General features: G+C 38.5%; 1 protein-coding gene across 1 annotated transcript; it reads left to right on the top strand.

The window, feature by feature from the left end:
- Positions 1-616: 616 nt before the first annotated feature.
- Positions 617-4691, top strand: LOC103322363 (geranylgeranyl transferase type-2 subunit alpha 1-like). The gene is given in 8 exon segments (XM_008224269.2): positions 617-945; positions 1028-1227; positions 1350-1463; positions 1979-2340; positions 2343-2778; positions 2879-3056; positions 3548-3734; positions 4141-4691. Coding segments are annotated over 8 exon segments (2136 nt in total). The 5' UTR covers positions 617-675; the 3' UTR covers positions 4530-4691.
- The last annotated feature ends 19336 nt before the right edge of the window (positions 4692-24027 follow it).

A 24027-nucleotide genomic window follows, 5' to 3' on the forward strand; every position in this document is an offset into this window, starting at 1 on the left:
GCACTTGCTGTTTTCTGGATTTCGTGAGGAATTTTCCTTTCCTTCTAAATCGCTTTGTGTGTATTGGTGTGCCTTTCTGTACTTATGTGAGGCTTTATGCCTTCGTTGTGGGATCTGTCGAGTAAACCCTAAACCCTACTGTGACATTTAAATGAACATCTTGTAATGGAAAGACAGAGAGGGGGCGGCGGATGATGGCGGCATCGCGATGGTAAAGGGTTGTTTTCACTTTCCATGTATTTCTATCAATTGTTTTAATTTTATTTTAAAGGGTAAAATTGGAGTTTCAAATCTAGCTAGAACAAAAAGTTTAATTTCTTATAAAAAGAATACACGTGGCAAATTTTGAATGGAAGTATCACCAATTGACGTGGTGATACTGCTTATTCTATAATTTCTCGATTAGTTGGGCAGTTGGGTTAGGAGGAGAAGGGGAGAGAGGTTATATATTTATTTTAAAATTGTAATTTTCTTTAATTTATATTAATATTGTTTATTTAAAAAAGGAAGAAATCATTTAATAATTTTTGGACCAAATTGCCCCTTAATAAGTAACAGAAGTTAGAAGAATTTGACAGAAATTAAGAATTGTCCTCTGATTGCTTCAAATTGAAACCAAATAGACAAAGATCTGTGGAGGAAAGGGAGGGTCCAAGACAAAGCTAAGATCTTAAAATGCACGGGCGACCCCGCAAAGCCCCGACAAGAGAAGATGAAGCAGCTTCAGCAGCCAAGGGGAAAAACCTTGGCTTCCTCCAGTCTCAACTCCTATACAACCACCACAAGAACATTTATAACGAGGAAGCTCTCGACCTCAGTGCCAAAACCCTCCAGATAAACCCCGACTTGTACACCGCTTGGAACTACAGAAAGCTAGCTGTCCAACACAAACTCGCTGCTTCGCACCCAGATTTCAACTCCATATTCGACCCAGAACTTAGACTGGTTTGTTTGGATAATATAATCGCTTTTTATTTGATTTTATTTTATTTATGGATTGAGAGACTTGCAATTCATGTCTCTATAGGTAGAGAGTGCGTTGAGAACGAATCCTAAAGCCTACGGAGCGTGGTATCATCGTGAATGGGTGCTAAGGAGGCTAAGCAAGGCTCATTCTTCTTCTCCTTCTTCTTCTTATTTGAATGATTATTTAGACCACGAACTCCAGCTTCTAGAAACATTGCTCAAGCATGATTCCCGTAATTTCCATGCTTGGAATCACCGCAGGTCATCCTGCTTTGCTTGCTTTGTCCCTCAGCTACCAATTTCCATTTTGTGCTGACACTCAACTTATTCAATTTAGTTGGTTCCTTTCTCTTTTCTTTTCTTTTGTTCCTTTATTTTTCCAGATTTGTAGCTGCATTATTCAATACATCAGACCAAGAGGAGTTGAAGTTTACCAACGAAATGATACAAGATAAGCAGGACAATTTGAGCAATTACTCAATGTGGCACCATCGTAGGTAAATATTTGGATTCTCTTTTACCAATTGAAGTTTAATATTTGGAATTGGAAACCATTTCAAGTTGATTGCTTGATCCGAATATGTTGTCACCAAACAGGTGCTAGTCTGAATATGATCTATATAACTCTGACTCTGCTGTGATCTCAGTAAATTATGCTTCCTTGTTTTTGTTACTTGTAATTTGGTTCTTCTCTATGCCGCTTCTTTTGTTTTGTTCACGGATTTTAACATGTCATGCATGTTCTTGTATTACCTTTCCACCACCAAACCCATACATATAGTGCCAATGGGTTCCTACCTCAGTGATTGAGGTGTTCCCCCTCCCCCTCCCAGCATTGACCCAAAAAAAAAAAAACCCCATACATATAGTAGTTCACGAGGCTACTTTTCCAGTTTATGTTGGAAATATATTTACAACATTCAGAAGGCTCAATTATGTGATTCCATCTTCTGCGTTATGATGCACCCTTGCTTAAACATGTTTATCACTAGTTGAATTGAGGAACTTGCAGAGTACTTCTGTCTGGTTTGCTGAAGAAAAAGGCTCAAGGATTTTCCTCAAAAGAGAAGGTTTTGCGTGATGAGTATGAGCTTGTGGATGGTGCTATTGTCGCAGGTACAGAAGATCAAAGTGGTTGGTTTTATCATCTTTCACTTGTTGAGCAAACAGTGAACATGGATGCTCCTTTTCTTGTTTCTTCTTGGCCTTCCCATGGATCTCATGTCCTTCTATCGAGAAATAGGTGCTCAGATGACTGTTCTTTGTCTCAGTTTGACAGCTTCCATTCCAGTTCAGGAACATTTCCACTGATACTGTATTTTACTGAAGATGTTCAAGGTGTAAATTCATCGACAATAACCATTGAATCTTCGTTTTGCACAAAAATAATCTGCACTGGACTCCGCTTATGCAAAATAGATCCCAGTTTTCCCAAGCTTGGGTTACTCATATTATATTTCCAGGGGCAAGACCTCATTCTTCTGAACCTTATCTGCTGGAAATTAGCGTTGGACAGTCTCAGGGCATCATTTCTCGAAACGGCTTTCCTTATAGCCATCTGACACAATTTAACTTCAAAGTGCATCTATGCCTGGGTGAAACTGAACGAGGTGAAGTTGAAGACCTGGATGGGGATATAATTTTGTGGAAGGATGAAAATTTTCATGCACTCCAAGCAGAATCTCAGGAGCCACATGAAGCAGTTTCTTTTGATCAGCTAATTATTAATGATGTTCATGAGCCAAACACTTCAAATTGGCGTGCAGCAATTGTTTCTAATGAAATAGATTTCTTCCAAACCTTATTATTCTGGTAGGCAAGTTTCATAGCCATGGCCGCTTTGAATTTTGAAGTTGCCGTATGTTACATTTCCTTATTTTTCCAAGTCATCCCATGTCTTTCTTTTTGGCAGTAAAATTGGAATTCTGACGCTTGCAAGATTGTTGACAGCTAAAAATGTTCTTTTGTCCCGATGTACGAACAAAACAGTCCATTCCAATGTTCTTGAACTTTATAAAGACTTAATAAAGTTGGATCCGTTGCATTCTCAGTATTACAAAGATCAGCACAGCTTAGTTTTCCTGCAGGAGGTTAGTCTCTCTTCTCCTTGTGTAGTTAAGCATAATCCTCAATCCTTTATGGATATGACCTTAATTGTCGATGGTGCTGCTGCATGTGCACCTCAGCTTAAGACCTTTTTGTCTGGAGTACACCGACTTGAATGCTTTAAAATCAAATAATCTAATTTAGGGATGAAAGTGATTACACTCATTTCGATGATGATACTGGATGCGTCTGCGTTTCAACCATTGTTTCTGACTTAGTACCAGGGAATTTGATAGTATTGACATCTTGTAGCATGCTTATGACACTTGAATTGGATAATATAATTTCTGAAGCGATAAAGCATTTGTTGCCTCAGCACATTATTCTCTGTTATGGGTGTTGCAATTTTGCATCTTGATAAAACTGGTCCAATATGATGTCAGTAGCTATGTGTATCAACTTCACTTGAAGTGATTGGTAGGCAACTATTTTATTGGATTCTATAATTTATTTCTGACATTTTGTGTGTATGCAGGTAACTTCCAACAGGGAGTCTCTGCAGAGACACTGCTGTAGTTATAAAAACTTTGCTTCTGCAAGCATTGGTAATTATAAATGTGTACGACTAAATAATATATCCTTATCACGAATGGGGTCTGTTGAGAAATTATTGTGGGTTAGCATGCTAGACCTCAGCCACAATGAACTTTGTTCTATTGAAGGTATGTGTACTTTTGCTCATGTTGTGAATCTTGTATGGCGCCCTGCCTTCTTTTTATCCAAATTGTGTGCAATTTCCTGCAATTTAATTGGGAAGTTGTGCTTATTGTGTATAGGTAGAGTTTAATGAATTTATTTTATGACCAAAAAATTTAATTTATTTGTTTTTGACTTCCTGTGGAACTCATTTAGTTGGGAAACAATTTTATATACAAAAATACATAGTTTGGTCAATCTGGAAATATATTGGTAACCTGTTAGAGAACATCTCATGATTTAGAAATTTGATTCTGGAAAGCTTTTGTTTTCTTACACTAGCTGCAATGCTGAAACTTCTAAAACATACAGAACTTTAATTGTTTAGATTGTGAGTGGCAATTCATCTTTTTGACTTGGGTCTTTGGACAGGATTGGAGGCCATGCAGCTTCTGTCTTGCTTAAATCTGAGTGTCAACAAATTCAGTGGTTTTTCTGCCCTGGGACCTTTGAGGCTGCTGAAGTCACTAGAAGTTCTGAATATCTCTTACAATGAGATAGGTTTACACACTACTGACACTACAAGATATCTCTGTTCATCTCCTCTTTCTCACACAGAAGAAACTAGTTGGAACTGTGACGAAATTATGCCTGGGGGTGTCAGTGTGATGAATTATTGGGAAGCTTTTCTGATTTTTAAAAGCTTGAGGTTGACGCAATTAGACATTGCTGGGAATGCAATTGCTGGTGAAAATTTCAAGTCATTTTTGGTGAAGGTAGTTCCTTCACTTCAGTGGCTGGATGGTGATAAATTGCGTTAACCTTTTTGGTTGTCTAGTTCTATTTGTGTGGGTTTTCCCTTTTCATTTACCCGGTTCATTTGTCCGATATACAAGACCCGCACATGCTTACATTCTAATGACCTAAAAAATAGTACTTGGTTTTATTATTTTTATGAAAAACCTTATTAAGTTGTGTGGCTATATTTGGTTTGATGTGAAAATATTGGAATTAAGTGACTTAATCTCAAATTTGGACAAAAATACCCTTAGGATAAAGTTTGTGATTTTTCAAGACGTTGAAGAAATTGAATTGAGAAAACTATGATTCTTTGATAGAAGAAAGAGCTTGATCTCCTGAATGTGTAGGCGCAAACGGTTCGTGAATCCGAGTTGTAACGAAGAAGTTATGCTCGTTTGAAATTCCAGGGACTTAATTGCAAACAGATTCTTTGCCTATAAATTATTAAGGGACACTGTTTAAGTTCATAAATTTCGATTTAGTCCCCGGAGGTTTGAGAGCTCACCAGAAAGGTGATTTCCGGTGGCTTCTATGATGGTGTATGGCGGCGGTGATCGACACCATCCACCTAGATCGAAAGCTTGATACTTCGTGAGCATAACCCAAGAACAATCGAGGCCATTGGAGAAGAAATGAACGCACGGTGAAGCTGTGAAGTTGGTTTGTCAATAGTGAAGTCAACGACTTCAACCGGCGGTTTGAGCCACTTACAATTCGAATTGGACCTTGAGGTAAGAATTAAAGTTGTTCCACCCAGTATTACGAACATTTTAGAATAGGTCTTGATTGGCGATTCTGGGGTTGGTCTGTCGCCGAAATAGTACCCAGGACCACCACCGGAGGTGGCGGCACGTGGCGGCGCGTGGTGGTGATTTTCAATTGAGGGGTTTGAGATAGATTGTCGGCCTGGAGGTACTGAACACGTTGGTATGCTTAAAGTGTTGAGATTCCATCGTTTGATCGATGATCGGAGCCTCACAAATTTGGATCATTGATCAAAGATGATTGGACCGTTGGATCGTGTCCAATTTAAATTATGTTGTAGATGGTGTTGTTAGGAGTCTGTAGGTACAGACGGATTGACGATCGGATGTCCCGATTTTAAGTTATTGTGTTTCAAAGTTAAAGCGAGCGATCCCCACTTGATTGTGCGATCTAGAATGATCCGATCGTTGGATTGGGCCCAAATTGTTGCAGGCTGATGTTGGGATTATTTAGAGTCCATTGGTGCAATCAGATTTGAAATCTGAAGTTGTGGGCCCAATGCTGATTTTTTGGAATATCCGTTAGACATGTAGGACCCACGGGACCCAAATAGTGACCTTTTGGACAATGGGTGTCATTGGTCATGTTTTGATGCCGACAGCATGTGCGTCACAGTTTTGGAGTTGGTTGGGTGAGATTTGAATGCTTTGGACCCCCAGTTGGTCCAAAGGGCGTTTTCGTCATTAGATGAGTAATCTTGGATTTTGGAGTTTTGTGCTAAGTTGAGTTATGTACTTTGCTTAGGTACTGTTGAGGTTTGAGATTGAGGATTCGTTGAGTTGTTGACGACGCAGCTTGGACGAGAGGTGAGTAAAACCGTCATAATCGTAAGTAAAGTCACAAATTAATACATTTATTATAATGTGATCTTGGATAATGTTAATGGCTATAATTAACATGTTGTTTGTGATTTTGTAAAATGTTTGAATTGATTTAAAGCATATGAACTTGTTCTTCAACGGTTCACGAAGTAAGTGAAACTTATTTTGTTTTGAATTGATTCTTTTTACTGGAGATTTTGGTGTTGAACCATATAACATATGTTATGGATGTATGGTGGAAAGTCATTCGTGAATAACCAAATAAATATATATAATAAATATGTATTGCTGTGATTGGTGTATTTGGCAATAAAAACAATGTTTAATGTGAAATGACATTTTATATTGTTTTGGTGTTGGTGGATTTAGGGGAGAATACCTTGAATCCCTTCTGAGTTTGTCAGGTGGGCATTCTCGTGGTAAATAATGAGGGACAAATTACCCTAGGGAGTAAGACTCAAGAATAGTTAGAGCTCTAGTCTGGCGCCATCTAGTACTCATGACTGGAGTGTAATCATGAGTAAACACTACTTTGGAGGTTTGTAGTGTTATAGATTAGAGGTTCATAGTATTCTCTCTTATGTCTGTCAAATACTTGACATGTGAAAACTACTTTGAAACAAAAGAGTTTTGGTGTGGTCACAGGTGGTGATAGGGCTTGTCAATGCTCGGCCCAAATTCAAAGGGCTTGGGCCGGGCCGGGCTTTAAAGAAGAGAGAAAATATCGGTCCGGGCCGGATTTTTTTAAAATTCAAAGCCCAAGCCCGACCCATAAACTTAATCATAAGGGCATTTTAGTCCAAATTTGAGATTAAACTCACTTAATTCCAATATTTTCACATCAAACCAAATTCATAAAACACCCAATAAAAGTCACACAACTTAATAAGATTTTCCACAAAAATAATAAAACCAAGTATTATTTTTGAGGTTATTACATAATTAGACCGTAATACGTTTTAAGAAATAATTTTAAAAAATAATAAGTATCAAACAAATATTTTTTTTAAAGGATGGTATGAATAAATGTGCAAATATTTGGTGATGTGTTCAAGAAAAGCATTATTATATTTGGTGGTACGATTATGTTTCGTGATATGATTATATTTGGTGATGTGATATGTTGTTCATCTTAGTTATATATATATATATAATTGTTGAATTAATAATTGACACAAATTAATGTGCTAATCATCCAATTATAAACTAGGAATGAGTAAAGAAAAGTAAATGAAATGAAACAAATTATATATGCGATTTAAGTGATAAAATCCTAAACCTAAACTCTTATTTATACATAATTATATATGTATGCGGGCCTAACGGGCTGGGCTTTTTGCGGGTCAATGGCTTTCTTAGGCATAATCGAGCTGGGCCTATGGGTCGGGCCGACTTTAGACACCCAAGCCTAAGCCTAGCCCGGCCTAAGACGGTCAAAGCCATCTCAAAGCCCATAACGGTCGGGCAGGCTTTTTCGATGGGCCGAAGGGCCCCATCGGCCCATGAGCCCGCGAGCCAAATGATGAGGCCTAGGTGGTGATCAAAAAAATTCTTTAATTAAAATAAAAGAATTGTGATTGTGATGAAATTGATGATTATGATTAGTTTGGTTATACAAGGATTGTGGCATGATAATGAAAGTGCATGTGGTTGTATACTTATGTGTAAATTGACATATTATATTCTAGACGTGGTTTACTCATACAAGCTTTAGAAAGCTTACCAGGTTGTTCTGTGGTGAACCTGGTGTACTATTCAATGGTGTAGGAAAAATCCTATAGGTGGTAGAGACCGTGAGCAAGAGAATTAAGATAAGGAGCTGGAGGCTTGTTGGTGGTTCCATAGAGTGCAAAGTGTAGTGTGAGAGTGTTGGTGAGTGTTAGACTTCCACTGTGTAACATAAGCTCTGAGGAGCAGATTATGTAATATGATGATTGTTCATTTTATTATGTAAGTGTGTAATGTAATATTTGACTCAAAAGAGTTGAGTCAATGTTGACATTGTGGTTTGGAACAGTGATGTGGTACCAAGAAAGAAAAAAAAATTCCAAGTACTGTTGTTGAAGGTTCCAGCTTAACGTCTCGGATTGTTAGTTGTTTTGTTTAAACTTACAGATTTTTTGTTGTTGAAAATTCGGGGCGTGACATACCCATTTACTACTCGGTTAATGTTGGTAATTTATCAGTATAGGTAGTGATTTGGCTGCAGAATCAAAACCGTTGAGTACAGTTAAATCGGTCAAGTTAACTGTAATTCTAACAATGACCCTAATTTTCAAGACATCCATATTAGAATGGCATAAAAAGGGGGACAAGTGCCGATTAAAATAGCAGAAAGGCATAAGCAGAGAATCATTGTGGGAGCAAATATTTCCGTCTCTAATCAGGGCACGCCACGTGGAAAAGAAGATTATCTCTTAAATTAATTAATTGAACTAGTTTATCTGGCCAATTAATTAATTTGGATAAATATCTTAATTAATGGGATATTATCTTTATTTAATGAGATAATACCATTAATTTAGATATTATCCTAATAAAGAGAAGATAATATCATTAATTCAGATATTATCTTCATAAAAAGAGATAATATCGTTTAATTTAGATATTATCTTCAATAAAGAGAAGATAATATCATTAAATCAGATATTATCTAAGTCCGACTCGATCCCTACGAATTTGGGTAGGGAATAAACTCAGCATATTCTCTACGAAACCCTAGGCCCGAGGCTCCTATAAATAGGCTACGAATTTGGGTAGGGAATACCCGAAGCTCTCTCTCCCTCTCCATTCTCCATATTTTCTCCACACGGCTCCGGCCACCACACACGGCTCCAGCCGCCTGATTCACACCATACATACAACTCCGTACCCTTTGCTTAGCTATTGTTTTCCTACAAACACTCGAACTAACTTAGGCATCGGAGGGCCTTTGGCCAACACCCCCCGGGTGTGGTCTATTTACTCCAGTCTTTTTTACAGGAATCAAGGAAGAGAGAGAAGGAAGATCGAAGGTTGAAGGATCTAGAAGAGAATATTCTCCCTCGAGATTATTTGCACAAACAATCATACCATTAAATCTTTGTTCCGTATCACACATTAAACACAAGAAAACAGATTTCTTTAAGTTAACAATGAGGTATGCATGACAGTCTAATTCAAAGTTCATAAACTTATACGTTCCTAAATGGTAATTTCCCATATCTTTTTAAATATATTAATCTTTAGAGTTGATTTGGGGGAAATTAGGTTCTTTCATGGTAATTTCCTGTATCTTTTTCAATATACTAAACTTTAGAGTTGATTTGGGGGAAATTAGGCTTGAAAATTATTTATTTGCCGGAAGTCTTTGTTGTAAAGAAAGTGGTGGAGCTGATATAAAGAAAAGAAGGAAATAATATTCAAAAGGCTTAATAATGATGTCGGAAGCTTAATGATGATGTTAGAAGCAATCCAATTTACCTATAAATAGGCTTTTCATTGGTTAGCAAAATACACCAAAGGAGAAGAGAGGAAAGAAAGGAAGAGTGAGAGGAAAGAAGAGAGAGTGTGAAATCTGAGTGTTAGTGAGTTTTATCTGGGAGAAAATTTTGTCAGTGTAAACACCAGAAGAGCAAATATAATTCTACTCCCAATATTCACTGGTACTTTTCATACTATGATTATTTAATTATTATAACAATTTATCAGCATGATAGTCTCTCTTTACTTCTAAATTTTCCCAGCTCAACACTATGTGGTTATTTCTTTGTCTCCTCCTACTTTACTACTACGACGACATGCAAACTTTATTTTATATATTTTCACAACTTTTATGTTGTTTCATCCATGTTTGTTTAATTTATTTTTTCGTACTGTAATTTGGAATGGTGTGGTTTTATACCCCATCCTGTTATTTTATGATGGTATAATTTTCATTGTCATCGCTTTGTAACACATATTATCGTAATAAAAATGATGGTGTGATTTTAAAACCCATCTTATTATATCTTGAATAGTGGCATAGTTATATTGTCCACAACTGCCTTTAGCATTTATTTTATTTACTGTATGGTGTAGGCTTATTATCCATACGGCAATATTTATTTAAAAGTATGGTGCGAGTTTATCGTCTACACAACTGCCTTTATCTTTTATTCAAAACATGGAGTAGAATTAGTGCCCATACAAGTACATTTACTTTATTATTTAAAGTAACGTGTGGAATTAACGTTCATATAGCAAGAAATTTAATTTATGAATTTATTTTACTGTACATTTATCTTTATTTAAAGTGTGGTGTGGGATTATCGTCTATACCAACAATTTATTTTACAAATTAATTGTGTGATATAATGAGTTTTACAGCATACAGAGATTAGGACTAGAAGTTCCTTGATTCTCATCATACAACTACATCAGGACCTGAAGATCCTTGATGATGATAATGATATGAGAGTTGGCAATCTCTCCGGTACTATATTTGTAAAAAAAGTGATCGGACTTGAAGATTCTTGATTCTAGATATGTAAATAAGAACATCGGGTACCTTGATGATGAATAGTATTGTATACATGAATAGTGACGAATGCATAAATATTGTAGGGGCCTTTTTTCTTCCTGCAGCTACAAACGGGCTGAGCTGCCGTAAAGGGCAGATGGATGAAATTGCCCCTTGAGCCTGAGTTCCAAGATCAAGCCCCAAGAATGCTTCGAAAGGACTGAGATGCCTTAGGAAACACTTTGCTTACCTTCACCAATGAAAATAACAGCAGCTTACAGATGATTTCTTGATACTTACAGATAAATTTGCTAGCTTGGCATGAGAGGCTTGTGGCATGGAAGCAAAATCAGCATGAGTTTAGCACCAAAGAGGAAAATATGGCTTCCTAGGGAAAAAAGGGAGTGTTTAAGGTGAGGAAGAAGAGGTTTACAAGCTGATTTGGCTGAGAATGAGGGAAAGAGAGAAAAAGATGGCTTGAGTGCTTTTCCAGCAGCTTGACAGAGACTCATCAAGTGTCAGAACACTTGCCAAGAGAGAAAACTAAGGGAAAAGGATGGGTTGAGCATGAAATTGATGGGTTTTGGGAGTAAGAAAGGAAGCTTGCTCTCTGAAATGTGGTTGATTTCTTGTTGGGTAAAAGATGCCCTATTTATAGCCGCTGGAAGCTGACATTTTCCAAGAAACTCTAATGGTTTCTATCTAATTTGGCCAAGCTTTTTCCTTCCTTTCTCCTCCTCCCTTGACTTTTCCTATCTTGGTGAAATTTCCTCTGCCTATTTGCACAAAACCAAATATTTTTGGGAGCTTAAGGACCCTTTCTCACAGCTGTTTTAGTGGGAGACTTCCATTTCCAACCATCTCCTTCCTTTCTTTCCTTCCTTTTTCCATGGTCAGGTCTGATGGGGAAATGAATTGGGGTATATATGCTGGTTCGAAGGGTGCTTCTCTTTTTGGCATCTTGCATGCTAATATCCTTTGGTTCTTTGGATGTTTTGTTCTTGGAACTTGTTCCTTTCCAGCAACTCTACATATGTGCACATCTCCTTCGTGGCTTCTGTTTTTTCCAGCAAGGAGCTGAGGCTTTGGCTTCTTCTCTTTTCTAATTGTATGGACCTTCTAAGATAATGAGTTGGTTTGTCAAAATAAATGGGTAACCTCAACAAGTGTTGGCCTATTTTTGTTGAGATGTTGGGCTAATTTGGTTAAGCTAATAGGCCATTTCCTCCTTTGTGCTTTCCCATATGTTTGGGCCTAATAAATGGGCTTGAGTCTCGAGGCTCCCAAGCAACCTGGGAATTCCATTTCTCGGCCCATCAATGGGCCTCATGTTGATTTATTACCATCCATACCACAACCCACTCAAGCAAGCTCCGGGTATTTTGAGTGGCTTGGTGCCCACTTAAGCTTGTGGGGTGATTAGGTGCGGAATAATAATTCCTTGCTTGGCGTGGCTTGTCACTTGCGTGGCATGTGTGCAAGCACATATGATGAACTTTCGCGTGCCCAAATTAGGTTTCTTCTCGGTAAGGTATCGATTGGGCCAATGGGTGTGATTTTTTGGGCCTGAACAAATATTAACCATTTTGAATAAACTGCCACTATATACAAAAGGCAACCTACAGTTCCTTAAACTCATGGATGATCAATTAAATGAGATGTCAGAAATTATGAAAATGTCCATACTGTGAGAATATGTGATTTTGGCCTAAAGTTCAAAATCCAACAGTTTTGAGAACCTGAAGTTCCAACAATTAAATGGACAACCCTTGAGGTATTATTGCAAATTGTGGTACACCGTATATTTCTTTCGCATAACAATCGACATCTCAAGAAAGAAATATATATCGTGAATTCCGGTTGTTAAGGATACACCATGAAAACGGAAAATATCAAGATAAACCTCAAAAGACGAATTGAGGCTCCCCACATATTTTGTTATATTATATGATTTGGGCTGGAAGCCCATAGATCTAAATATATGAGAGATCCCGAACTTAAAGTTTTGGTATAGAGTAGTTAATGCTCTTCACTACTCTATTGCAATATTATCATGGCTTTTACTCAATTTATATTTCATGCCCATTTGAAAATGGCAGATAAATTTTCAAGTCGTATTTAACATAGGCCAGAAGGTCCGAATTCACATGCAATGAAATATGTAATTTGAGATATTTGATGTGGTTATTTGAACCTATAAGACACAAGGTTCCAAACCTTCATTTTGAAAAGAAGTAAAAACCACAGGTGGAAGTTTAAGAATTTACCCAATTATTATAACAGAAAAGGAGCATACAACAGATAGATTATTTTCACCTGTAAGGAAGGAGCAAGCCTCGTGATCTCCTAGAATCTTTTCATTGGAAATCTGCAGCATGTCAACCCTTGTCTACTTATCAATGGAGTACAAACTCACCAGTTTCAACAAGGCCTTATTTTCCTCTTTAAGTTTCTCAACCTCTTACTGAGACTCATGAAGCATTCTCCAAAGACACGAATTTTTAGTGTTCAGCTCCTTAATCTTGTTTGCTCTAGCACACAAACGATCAGCCATGTTAGAAATAGAAGCAACACTCTAAATGCTAAAAACCATATTGAGTCATCAATAGCCTCTTCGTTAGACCTTCCTGTTAACAGTATTTCATCCATATGAGTAAGGAAATTCCTAGCTATTATGACAGCAGTCGTATTGTTTATCATCACAGAATCATCAACTTTGAGATGACGATTTTGGGATACAAAGGATGGATGCCAAACTTTGACGTCATGGGTTGTTTTGGGAGCAATATTTAAATCGAGATACTTTGGGGAAGAGGAAAAGGAAGCCATTTTCAAAGGGTTTCGAAGAAAGTCTTAGAAAAGATGAATTTTCATAAAATGGAAGGAAGTTGAGTTGAAATGTAGATCAGGCCTTATCGAGGCAATATCTATAGACGGAAATGTGGTGACGTTTCTAGGATCCCAATATTTTCTCGAATCCCCATATTCTCTTCTTCTTTTTCTCCTAGATTCCAAAACTTTACGCGCCCTCTATTAATGTCTTTCTCCATTTTAGGGGTTTTAAGGATTATTTTCATCAAAGCCGATCTTACTTTGTGGATTTCACGAAGTTACTTTTTCAAAAGCATCTCGAGAACCTCACAAATTTCCGTGGTTAATTTGAAATTCACCGGATCTACCTATTCCTCTAATTTGTGTATAAATATGTTATTAACGAAATCTTCTTTGCAGAATACATCCGGTTTTCTCCATATCTAGTAATGCAATATCCACTTATTTTTTGTATTAGTGAGCACTCGATGTGCTTGAAAAGCGAGACTAATCTATGATCATCCATTTAGGAAGCGAGACTATCCCTGATCATGTTTCAGCTAGATCAGGGAATTGTAAGGACGGCCACGTGCTCTAATCTCCTGAAGTTCTTCTAAGCTAAGAGAAATGAGAGTTTGTTTTCTGTTACCTCACTAGTTTTCTTGCCTGATTTCTTACTTACCTTGCAATCAATATCACAATTTGTTGTATCTGTTCTTTCTTTTTACAACTCTATGTTCATTAGGGATTTTGTTTCTTTAGAACGAATATCTGAAGAACAAATCCATGTAGTGAACCTAACACTAAGGGTTATACTTTTTGACAGAGATAGAAGAATTGTGATTTTTTCTCTTGCATGATATAACTAGATCATTAAGAATTACATTGCATTTACTGAGCTGATATGAGCTTGAATGATATTTGAGTAAAATTCCTCCCACCTAAGGATGTAGGCAATACTTGTGTTCTTTCGTGCTTGTACTCTTATTTTGATTTGTACGACATCCTTAAAGGTAACCAAATGAGGAGATAAAGCCATTCCAGAAGAACGCCATGCAAATGACCATTCCAAAAGAATGACTTGCATTATATATCGTTCCAGAAGAACGACTTGTATTATGACCATTCCAGAAGAATGGCTTGTATCATTCTGATATATATTCATGAATTACTAATGCAAATTTCATAGATTGCAAGTTGAATACATTGATAATAAACTACATAGATTAAAGTCCCATAAGAACAAAACATTGGCATAGCAGTTATCAATATAATGTACACCTGTTGTTTAGCAAATGATATGGATTGAAGTCCCGGAAGGACTATCCATTAATATGTCAATATTAATACGTGCACGCCTAATGCATAACAAACTATATGGTTTAACTTTAAAGTCCCAGAAAGACAATTAATTGAAATGTATGTATTAATCTATGGCATGCCTGCAGCATGACAGATATATGAGTTCTAAATGTTCCAAATCCCTAAATGGAGATTATCCACACCCTACTATAAAATAATAACGCTCCATTGGAGGTTAAGATCCACATTCTCACATAATTCATCCTATAAGAGACATCTGGAAAGATTTAATAAAAGCCCCGGAAGTGGTTTGGGTACCCAAAAGGAAAGAAATGCTATAATTAATGCGTGCGCATACACAAGAGAATGGTAGGATCACGAATTGATGAATGATAATTTTTGATTTTGGAGTAGCTGCTCAAATCATCAATGGGCTATGTTGATTGGAATCATGTTCTATTATTAAATGTCGACAATATTGTTGGCCAAAAATGGAAATAGGCAATTCCATTACAGATGCGAATGAATATGAACGACCAACCCCATAGTACGACTCCCAAAAGATGTTAACCCTGAAAGTTGTACTTGGGTGTTTGGAACAAAGAGGAATATACTTAATTTATATGACACAATGTTTCTGGTAGAAATAAGGAATGTTGGGTTTCTCCATACTTACAGATGCAATCATGCCTTCTTGTTGTACATTTACGAAGACCAACATGTTATCTTTAAAGGTTATTAAATGCACAGAGCATATCGCTAGAAGAAATTCCCTAAAGATGTACAAGCAGAACAAATAGCTGGATATAAAGCTATATAATGTGTCATGAAATGTAATCTATTAAATAAAATCCTTGAAGGATTGAAATTGCATGAAGCAAGTCACTGAAGGATATGCGCCTGAAGCACAAATTTTTGTACTCAATATTAATATGAATAAATTACCCCAATGAGTACATTAATTATGATATGCAACGCATTATAACTTATGAAGTGTGGATAATTGATCAAAACTTTTGAAGAATTAATACTTCGTCAAAACTCCTGAAGAGTTCAAGAAATATTTGCCTCGGTCTGAAGATCGAGCATTAAGCCAACGAGATTCTTGCTTATACTAAGAAAGTATTGAAGCACTTTTATATGGATTATTCGTTAGGCACTTAAATGATTTTGCGGAAGTATACTGGACCGAACATTATATTTTACAAACAAAGCTCAGCTCCATCACCACCACTTTGGGATGATGCCAACATATTTGATGCTATCTCCTCATAAAACCATATACAGCCATATTCTTTTCAAGTAAACTTTCAAATAGCCCGAGTTTTGTTTGATTTGCTGACTGAAAACTTCTACGATTCACATAGAGAGAGCTCACTGGAAATATATTTGCTTACTCAACTACATGTGTAATAACCCCATCCTAAATTCATATTTAATTATTAGAGTACTCAAGTAAAAGACAATTTTACCCAGAGAATATTTTAATGGGTTTAAAGTTGACTTTTTAATCGGGAAAGAATTTGAGGATTTTAGTAGTACCGCTGCATAGAGCATGTTGAGATGAATCCGTGGACACGTAGTGGGCTCAAATCAGAGTTATAACGAAGAAGTTATGATCTACGGAAGCCCAGCGACATAACCGTAAATGTATTTTCTTTTCTTTTCTCCTCGCTTTCTCTCTCCCTCCTGTAGCCTCTCTCTCTCTCTCTCTCTCTCTCTCACGCACCAAAACATCACTAATATTTGGTTGATGACATCTCCTTCTGTCCAGCCACTGTTGGCCACGAGACCACTAGCGTTAGAACCGCCTCGATCTCCTCTGCTTTTTCCTCTCATTCTCCGACAAGTTCCAATTTTGTCAAAAAAATTCAGTCGTCATTTGTCATCCTTTCAACGTGACTTAGCTGATGATTGGGTTGATTCAGATCGATTTTGCCATTTTAGAACTCTTTTTATCGCTTAAAGTTTCAACCTATTTTTGGCTATTAATTCGCTATCTCTGGCTATCTCCGGCTACTTTTTGGCCATGGTCTAAGAATAAAAGTTGATCCACTCATTGTTCCGATCATGTAGGTATAGGTCTTGACCGGCGGTTTGGAGATTTTTCGATTGCCAAAATTATTATGGACACCCAAGTGCTACCGACCCGTGATGACAGGACTTGACCCAAATTCCATATAGGAATCCGGTCGAACCATGTGCGTGTCCGATACCTGGCGGTTGCTGGACACATTTGACCTAATTACCTTTCTAATCAAAATTCAATGAAATTGAGTACGACTTCTGTCGAAAATCGGTATAGAGTCTTCTCTATAAATTGAACATTTCCCAAAAATTTCCACCTGTAAAACAAGGATATACATATATAACCTAACTATTCAACATGCATTAAATTATACTGAAGAAATCAATTATCATATCATTCTTGCCTCAGGCCTCGACCAATCAAATAAATCATTATGTTAATAAAGTTCAACTCAACTTTCAGAATATCAACAATACATTAGAAATCTCAAAGACTCCAACTGGTGGTTGCACCTTATAACATCAGGCTGCCTATGTACCCTTACTGAGGGATCAAGCCACATGTAGTTCTTCCAAATACTCGTATCAATCATACATTGAATATAAATATGCCATAAACTGAACTCCCTTTAGTTTAGTTTAAGAATATCTCAAAACTGAAATTCTCTCTACCTGGGCGTACCCCCATTCCTGATCCACAATTCCATTAATGCCATCAATTCCATCCTCATAGGCCTTGGAGGTACCACTTCTATTCAAGCCGCAATCCTCGCAGGTCAAGCCGCAATCCTCACAGGCCGAGTTGTAATCATCGCAGGTCAAACCGTAATCCTCGCAGGCCTCGGAGATACCATTTTTATCTAAGCCACAACCTATACATAACTATCTATTCAACCCATAACATGACTTAGATAACTCATTTTCGGTTAGGCCTCATTTACATGGTCATTTTATCACTTCTCAAAGGACATAACTGCCTCGAAAGACTCACGGTCAACCGAGGGGTCAAACGCCAAACTTGGTCAGCAGGCCCACGACCTCCTATCACAAATTCGGGAGTTCCTAAAGGTTAAAATATGCCCAGGACACATGTCCCAAGAGTTTGGTCTCGATCGGACGGTCGGATTAATCACGATCAAACGATCGGGCGGTTATGTGTAAACCTAGCCCTAGGGTTGGCGTTTACGAGTATACGGGACTCGCGTTTACAATCAAATCCTTATAAGATCCTCGACATTACTTAGATCAACATGCATGAATTTGGGTCTGATCCAACGGTCAGAACCTATCACACTAGACCTGGAAAGCGGGTTGTATTATCGGGTTTAGTCGTGTTCGTGTTAACCCATTAAGTTAACAGGTTAACACGACACGACCCGTTAAGTTAACGGGTGACAAATCCTAGACCCAAACATGACCCGTTACAATTTACGAATATCCGACCACGACCCGTTAAGAAGAAAGAAAGAAAAGAAAAAGAAAAAAAGGGGAACAACACGGCTTCTCTACCGGCCATTAACACCGCATTCTTTGTCTTTTTCCCCAAACTCTTTCTCGCAGCTCAAGTCTTGAGAAGTTTCCAGAGATTTCAGTTATTATGGAGGAGCTACAAGCTTCATTTAGATGGGATTGCAATTAAAGAACCGCCTCGCCAATTAATAAGTGCAGAAGAGCTAACCCCACTGTAATATGCCATAGTTCACCTCAGGTGCCAGTAGCATATCACAAAAAGCAGCTTGCTGCCTAGGTCTTGGCTATGTTGATGGAGAGGCAGTTTCTATTATGGTGAAAGCATTCGAGGGAGTGACGAGATTTCTTGGTCAAAAGCTTTAGTGAACTTTATGGTGTTAAGATTTCAAAACCGAAGGTACTAGATTTGATAATTCGTTTATTTCCTCTTTATTTTTCTCATTTTCCTTTCCCCCTTATGCTGGAGTGTAGCAGTCCTTGACCAAAAAAGAGCAGAAGAGAAGAAGAGAAGGAGAGAAGAACGAGAGGAAGAAGAAAATGAAAAGGGGAAAGAAGAAAAAGACAAAAAAGAAAGAAGAAAACTAAAGAGGAAAAGAGGAAGAGTAAAAGAAAAAATATATATTTTGCATAATTACAAAATTAACCTCCTTAATGGGTGGCGTGAGAAATAACTAACGCACAAATTAAACCCTATAATTTATGTAATCGTAGTACGAGTAAGTAGGGATCGTTCTATTCCGGGGATTAGGAGGGATGCTAATCAACACAAATTAGACTTATTAAATTGGAAACTAAGTTAAGGGAACAATGATTGGGGGGAAATTGGATGATTTAGAATAAAGTAAACTGACAGCAGCAAACAACGAAGTTGTGAATGAAATATGGATTAAGGGATAGCTAGAGGATTCTTCTCCACACATGGAACATATGCACACAAATCGATCTCCAGTTACTCTTTCTATAAAGTATGAATGACAAAGCCCCAAATTAATTGTGAATGCACTAATTAACTCTCAGATTTTCCTAAGTTCATTGAATTGGACTCAGCGACGCAATCAAATTATCCTTATCAAGTTCCCTATATGAACAGCATGATAGAGATACATATCAAAGATCATTAAGTTCTATGAAAATCATAAGCCTTGACAAGGCAATTGTAACTATGAAAAGCATGATACTCCTGCCAAGAATTTACTTAACGCAATCATGACTAGTGACTTTTACTACTTATGAATATAAGTTCATAACGATTAGGTGAAATTCCCTTATATTCTAGCATCAAATCCCTGCATACAAACTAAGTATGCATCCTTAATAAACATGCAAGAATAAGTTCTCAATAAAACAGAAAAGTAAATCACATTCATACTTTATGAAACCATAACTGGAAGTAATCAATTCATGTAAAACATATGTCCATGGCTTCGAATTCACCTCTAACTAAGAAGAAATTCAGTTACACATGTTCATAATAATTGAAAAGCAATCTAGAATAAACATTTGAACTAATCAAGGGAAGAACTCTGAAAAACCCAATGGATGCAGCAGGTTCCGGCACCAAGTTCTTCTTCTCCCTTTCTCCTTTCTTGCTACGGCACCAAAAAACTCCCTTCTCCTGCGGCAACCCCTCCTTTATATATGTGGTAGATCTAGGGTAAAAGGGCCCAGCTGAAACCCACGAAATTAGGGTTTTATTTGGCAGATTTCTTTAGGCATTATAGGGCCCAATAGAAACCCACGAAATTAGGGTTTTTAGGTTTCCTAATATGAAATTAATCCCCCCCTTTTCCAAAGCTGGAATTTAGGTCGAATAGGATTAGGATAAGGTAAAATAAAATAAAATCAGTTAGGGTTTTTACTTCCCAGAAGCTGATTCTTGAATTAATTTCCCCATCTTTTTAGCACATTCCTAGCCTATTCGAACTTCAAAAACGTCCATCCATCTTGGCCCATGCATATGCTATCCATTCCAAGTCCAAAACTGCTCTAAAATGCTCCAAAATGCCCTTTCTTGCCAATCTTGCCATTTGGACCTACAATAGTACGAAAATAAGCTAAATCACTCTAATAAATGGGAATTAACTAAGTAAATGCAAAGAAATAAGATAGCAAAGTCGCATAAATATGCTCCTATCAATGGGTGGTTAACGGGTTAACCCGTTTTCGACCCGACACGACTGTTAGCTTAATCGGGTGGCTTACGGGTTCACCCGCTTCAACCCGACCTATTAAGCTCAACCTAAATCGATAATTTCTTGCGAATTAGGTCGTGTTAACGGGTCGTATACAATATTGCCGGTCTATATCACACCTAGAAATTGCACAATAAGTGAAATCCATTCGACCCTCAAACGGTATCCAAACTGGAATCCGAGCACACCTATGCGCTCGTGACAACTAGGAGATCATTTTAGGACAGAATTAGCTCAACCACTCTGCCCACGCGCAGCCACATCGCGCCGGCAGTTCGTAGGTATCCAAAGCGATACCACTTGCTGGAAAATCTAAAAATCAAGGGCCAAGTTTCCTACAGTAGGTTCAGGGCATCAATTGGAGCCACTTTTGCTCTTGGACATACCCCGAAAAATGACTGGAAGTGGCCGAAATCACGATCCTAAAATTGGCTAAACTTTGGATCCAAAATCAACTCACCTAGGCTAGATATTTCTCAAATCCTACCCAACCATGAGCTAGAGCGTGAAAAATAGGTGGAAATCATGCCCCACGACCGGTTTGGTGACGGAGAGAAATCAGTGGTGGGAAGTTTGCCAAAAGCGGCAGTGAGCTTGAGGCTAATGGCTACATAGGTGGGCATTGGTTCAATGTCGAGGCGGGTTTGTTGTTTGCACCGGTCTTGGGTTCGGTGGTCAAGGTGAAAGCGGCGGCATTTGCAGATAGGGAGGTTTGTCACGAGAGTCCCAGGGGTTCACCGCTTCGGGAGAGAGAAGTGTTTTTAAAATTTGAGTGGCAAATTACTATTTTGCCCCTCAAAGTATTTTGATCGGATTTTCTTCATTATAACTTGAATTCGAGACCACTATGTGTCTATAGACTCATTTCATCGCGTTCTACGTAACGGTACAATCGAAATCTCCAAATTTCTTCCCTGTCAAAAAGTCAACTTCTATCCCAAGAAAATATTCTGAGGATATTCTAGTCCTTTCTTTTAATAAAGTAATAATCAATAATTAAATAAGGATCGGGTTGTTACACGTGAGGCGGCGTGTGGGCCACTTTGTGGCGGCCGTTGGGTCCTAAAATGTTCCCATGTTGTCCCAAGCACGACGGTATGCTCGGATTTGAATTTGGGTATCGTTTAACTATCATTCGGATATCGCATATCAGGCGTTATCTGGGTTCGATATGTTCAAACCGTTGGATTGACTCCGTTTTCACTTACATTGATCTAGGTACTTCTAGAATGCTCTGATTCAATAATTCAAAGTTTACAACAAACGGTAACCGTCCGATCGTGCGATCGCGAGTTATTCGACCTCTCGATCGATAACGAACTCGCATAACGTGTTTAGTAAATTTGGCTGAACTGTAGAAACTTTCGAATCAAATCGGTCGTGGTCTCATGGGCTTTGTTGACAGTTTTTTGCACCACGATTATAAATTTAGGGTTATCATGATCCTTAATGTTGTAAATCCTTATGGATCCACATTACAAAGTGTTTGGGCCTAAATTAAACGTGCCCAGCCCAATACGGAGAAAGCCCAGAATAAAAGCTACAGACTCAAGCAGTTTGGGCTTTTGCAAAAAGGAAGGCAAAGCCTAAAGTCCATAGAGGCCTAGCCCAAGACTCATCAAAATGTGGCAAGCAAACTTGGTCCCCAAAAGAAAAGCAGTTACCTTTGGGCTCGGACAAATTAGAATGGGCTGGCATGATTAAAAGAAAAGAATAGGCAGTTTGTGGAGCACGTGACTACCAAAATGGAAAAGTCAACAAACTCAGTGAGTTGATTGAGAATTAATTAAAGCTGTGTCGGTGGCAAAAGGACTTCTGCAATTTCTGCCACGGAAGATCAAAATCCTCAACAAATTTCACAAAAGTGCGGTCTCTAGCCCACTAAAGTCCTCAAAACGACCATACGCCCTCTCGGTGAAGAAGCGCGATTACGCCCACTCAAAAGCCTCATAAAAGCTTGAAGTATATTAAAGCTCTACCAAATTGACCTTTAGTATCGATTTACACTGAAGCTTAGCGATTGAAGTTGTTATGATTCAGATCCGGCCGGATCAGAGCCTCCCATCTAGACAAAAATGGAGTTCGGTGTCTTTTTATCTTTCTAGTGTGGGTATTTATTTTTATAGTTTAAGTAAAGGTAGTTATGCCTAAGATGCGGCATTAAATTCCATCAACCATTACAGCTAGAACAACCTCTTTTCTTGAGATAAATTGTTAAAGTCCTCACCATGAGGCAAGAAAAGAACTTACTTGGGAGATATTCCTCACCCGAATTCACAATCGTTTGAGGCGCAAGTTATCTAGTCTAGAATAAGTCTGCTAGGATCTTCATTGCTAGCAAGGCACGCTCATACACCAAAGAAAGCGACTTGTTGACCAGTCAATGGTTTTCAAAGCGTGGGAAACTGCCCTTCCATCTCGGGAGAAATCACAAAGCGGGGTGAACAATTTGGCACGCCTTGAGTGGGACTTCTTAGTATACATACTCACAGTGAAAATTCTTTTCAAGTTTATGAATATTGGAAGCTCTAGCGAGAACCCGCTGCGCTATGGAGATAAACCGTAGCTCTCGGAAAGGTGCGGAGTCGGAAGAAAGTGATGCTAGGTAGTGACCCACCGCGATCACAGAAGCGGGCGTTCGGGGACCGGCTCAAGAAGGATGAATCAACATCGAATCTGTGGTGCTCCAACAGAGGTTACAACACGGAGAAGCCAAGATGCTCTGAACAACATGACAGCCATGATGCGATGGTAGGTTAACGGTAGTTCGGGAAAGACCGAGAATTTGTCATGGCGAGGATCCCAAATCAGATCTTTGTTGTCAATGAACCTTCCTATGGCCCTTCACCGGGATTAGCATGGCCATACCAGGAAAATCCTCTCATTGCACAAATTGTTAGAATACTAGGGCATGGAGAGATTCAGGCAGACAAAGGATGAGCCCTTCCCGTCCAAAGCGTGAGGCCCTAGCTCGGCGAAGGCCCACACTGGCCGAGATCACAGCTGTGCAGTGCCAACTGAACCTCACTCTATTCCACAGGATCAACCTTTGGCACTTGTGCACTGAGCCACAGCAGTGTTGCCTTATAGACCCGGAAGGATGGATCCCAATCCATTCCCTCCACCGCAAGAGGCGAGAAGGCGGAAGGGTAATAACCTTGCCAACAATGCGAGGAGCAGTGAGGGCAAGCTGGAGGAATAATCCAAATCTGGAAGAACGAGAAGAACACGGGGAGGAAGTTTTGCGGGCCATACAGAGCGGAGCCTAGGATTGATTCGCCTAGCAGCGAGCAGGCGAAATCACCACCTCATCAATGCTCACGAATGACGTGGGGCATTACAAAGGATGATCAAAGAGATGATGGAGCACAGGCGAGAAGGAGAGAGGCCCACCTATCGAAAGCCATATCCGACTTATATTGATCAAATACCCTTGTCCCAGGTCTCAAAGTACCAAACTTCACTTTGTTCAGCGGAGAAGATCCCCATGCTTCATCAGTTGAGCACATAGAGCAGATTTTCTGTCGGTGCATAGCCATAGAGAACAACCCTCTGTTAAAGCTAAGGCTTTTCGGGAATTCTCTCTCTGGACAAGCTTTCACTTGGTACACCAATCTGCCAGCCAATTCTGTTCAAACTTGGGAGCAAA

This window comes from Prunus mume, linkage group LG2 (assembly GCF_029339155.1).
Source record: "Prunus mume cultivar Tortuosa linkage group LG2, ASM2933915v1, whole genome shotgun sequence".
NCBI lineage: Eukaryota > Viridiplantae > Streptophyta > Magnoliopsida > Rosales > Rosaceae > Prunus > Prunus mume.